General features: G+C 40.5%; 1 protein-coding gene across 1 annotated transcript in view; it reads left to right on the forward strand.

Moving 5' to 3' along the window:
• Positions 1 to 1,336, forward strand: part of abhd12 (abhydrolase domain containing 12, lysophospholipase) — a 20,733-nt gene extending 19,397 nt beyond the window's left edge. The window contains exon 12 of the mRNA XM_061744748.1: positions 1,006 to 1,336. Within this exon, the coding sequence (XP_061600732.1) occupies positions 1,006 to 1,042 (37 nt within the window). The 3' untranslated portion in view covers positions 1,043 to 1,336. The remainder of the gene's footprint in view (positions 1 to 1,005) is intronic.
• The last annotated feature ends 1,117 nt before the right edge of the window (positions 1,337 to 2,453 follow it).

Genomic DNA, 2,453 nt, shown 5'->3' on the forward strand with positions numbered 1-2,453 from the left:
AGGTGCAGGTGGAGGTGGAGGTGGAGGTGGAGGAGCAGGAGCAGCCACGTCCTCTCTGGTTTCTGGTGGTTTCTTATTGGAATAACTTTAACAATCTTTACTGGAAAAAGATTTGATCGTTACCTGCAAAATACTTAATTACTAATAAAATGAAGGAAGTATCTTTTAAAATAATTCACAGAGTCGACCCATGTAAAGTTTTTCTTTTCTTTCTTTTTCAAAAAAACTGTGTGTTGTTTCTGTGAAGGATCAATGAAGATGTTTCATTTATTTAGTTGATCTTTCACTAAAACATGATGGAACAATATCTCTAATTTTATTTGTTTGTGTTGAACTACATTTCTCTCTTTGCTTTAAACATTTATCGTTTTGCTTCATTGATTATCCATCTGTTCAAAAAAACTATTTATATCATTAATCATATTATACTATTGGCAAAATGGTTTATTCACAAATGAAACCCCGTTATATTAATCAAAATCCTCTTTTTTTGTATTTTTGAAAATGAGGGGGGACAAAAATAATAGTGATAGTGACAAATAAAAATACTACCGTTAAAGAGTAACAAAACAACCATAACAAATGTATTATATGCACGGAAGACAATCAGGGCCATGCAGGAGAAAAATATTTGAGAGGATTTTTTTTTATTGTGCACTTCGCGAAAAATAGTAAAATGTTGAAAAAAAAGTACAAATACAACTTCAAGAATAAAGTCTAAATTTTGCCTTTTTTCTCAACATTTTGACTTTATTCACGAAATTTTTACTTTTTTTTAAACAATATATTAGAACCATTAGTCTCTCCACCAATCAAAGGCCGTCAAGGCCTTAAGTTTGTGTCTCTTTAATGTATTTCTATAGTTCATTGTTTAGATTGTGTCCTGATTTTCCACCGCTGAGAGAGTCGCCCCCTGGTGGTGGATTTGGTGTTTGCAGTTTGTCTTTCAATAAAAAAAAAATAATAAATTAAAAGAAAACAAACCCCGCCCTCTCTGTTTTTCAGCGACTTCCTGGGGGCGGAGCTTCCCACGGAACCATGACGACCAGCACGGCGACCACATCACCCCCCCTCACCCGGACACTGGCTGCTCGGCACACAGGGTTACCGTGACGACCGTCTCCACGGCGACCGTCTCCACGGCGACCGTCTCCACGGCCACCGTCTCCACGGCGACAGTCTCCACCCCGACCGTCTCCACCCCGACCGTCTCCACGGCAACGGACTGTTTTTATTTGTGCACGTAGGAAGTGCACGGCTACGTTTTTATCTTTATTTTATCTGTAAACTTGAGTTTGTTCTGAATGATTGAATGATTAAAGATCGGTTTTACGTAGCGGGTTGAGCCGTTTCCCACAATCCACCACACCCACCCAGTTTCCCATGATGCACCTGTGAAGTCGGGGGTTTCAGGTCAGGATTTTAACTCCAACCAGGAGATTCCTGCAGGGCCTTGAAATCCTGGAAAGTGCTTGAATTTCAATGTTGTGTTTTCAAGGCCTGAAAAGTGCTTGAATTTTAGTTTAGGTGCTTGAAATTATAACTTTGGGAGCAGACTGTATAGTTTAGTTTTTACAAGGAGAAATAAAATCAGTCAGAAGAAACATAACCAGATGTTTACAGCACCATACCATGAACATAATTGTGATAAAAAGCAGAAAAAATAATTCTGAGTATAAATATTCCTGTAGATATTTTACCCCAGCGATTAAGGTGCTTGAAGATTTTGAAAAGGACCCTTGAAAGTTCTTGAAAAGTGCTGGAATTTGACCTTGAAAACTGTGTAGGAACCCTGTCCAACGTCCCCAAAGCTGGTCCAGGTAACGGTACCAGGTAACGGTACCAGGCCCGGCCACACGGGGCAGCGGGTCCGAGGTCACGGGACAAGGATGCGGAACGACCCGGAACCCGGCGACAGACATCATAAGGACCAATCAGACAAAACAAAACAGGAAGTAACTTCCATTTCTGGTCCGGTTCTGGCCGGGTCTCTAGGTGGATCGGGACTCTAAGTGGGTGTGGTCTGGATCTGGTCCAGGATCTGGTCCGGTTGCTGCAGGAAACAGATGCATCAGAGATTTTAATAAACCACAGTGCTGGACACGCCCCACCCACGACCCACCGTCAATCCGACGATCCACCGACGACCCAGCAACGAGTTCAGTTATCAGAGTTATTAATGATTGTCCTTCTTTGAGTCTGATTTTGATGTTTATTTATTATTTTCCAGATAAGTCAGGTGGTGCCCCGTTTTGATTAATTAAATTTGATAAATAATTTTGATAAGTAATCTTCTTTTTTAATTATTAATAACTATCATAAGACCACTATTAATAACTCTTTAATAACTGAACCAGAACAAAGAACAAATCACATCAAGACTCCGCTGCAACAAACTCCCTGATTGAGAGGAGGTTTAAATTCCTCTGGCTCCATCTGCTGGACAAAGGAGG

The sequence above is a fragment of the Cololabis saira genome, chromosome 17, assembly GCF_033807715.1.
Source record: "Cololabis saira isolate AMF1-May2022 chromosome 17, fColSai1.1, whole genome shotgun sequence".
NCBI lineage: Eukaryota > Metazoa > Chordata > Actinopteri > Beloniformes > Belonidae > Cololabis > Cololabis saira.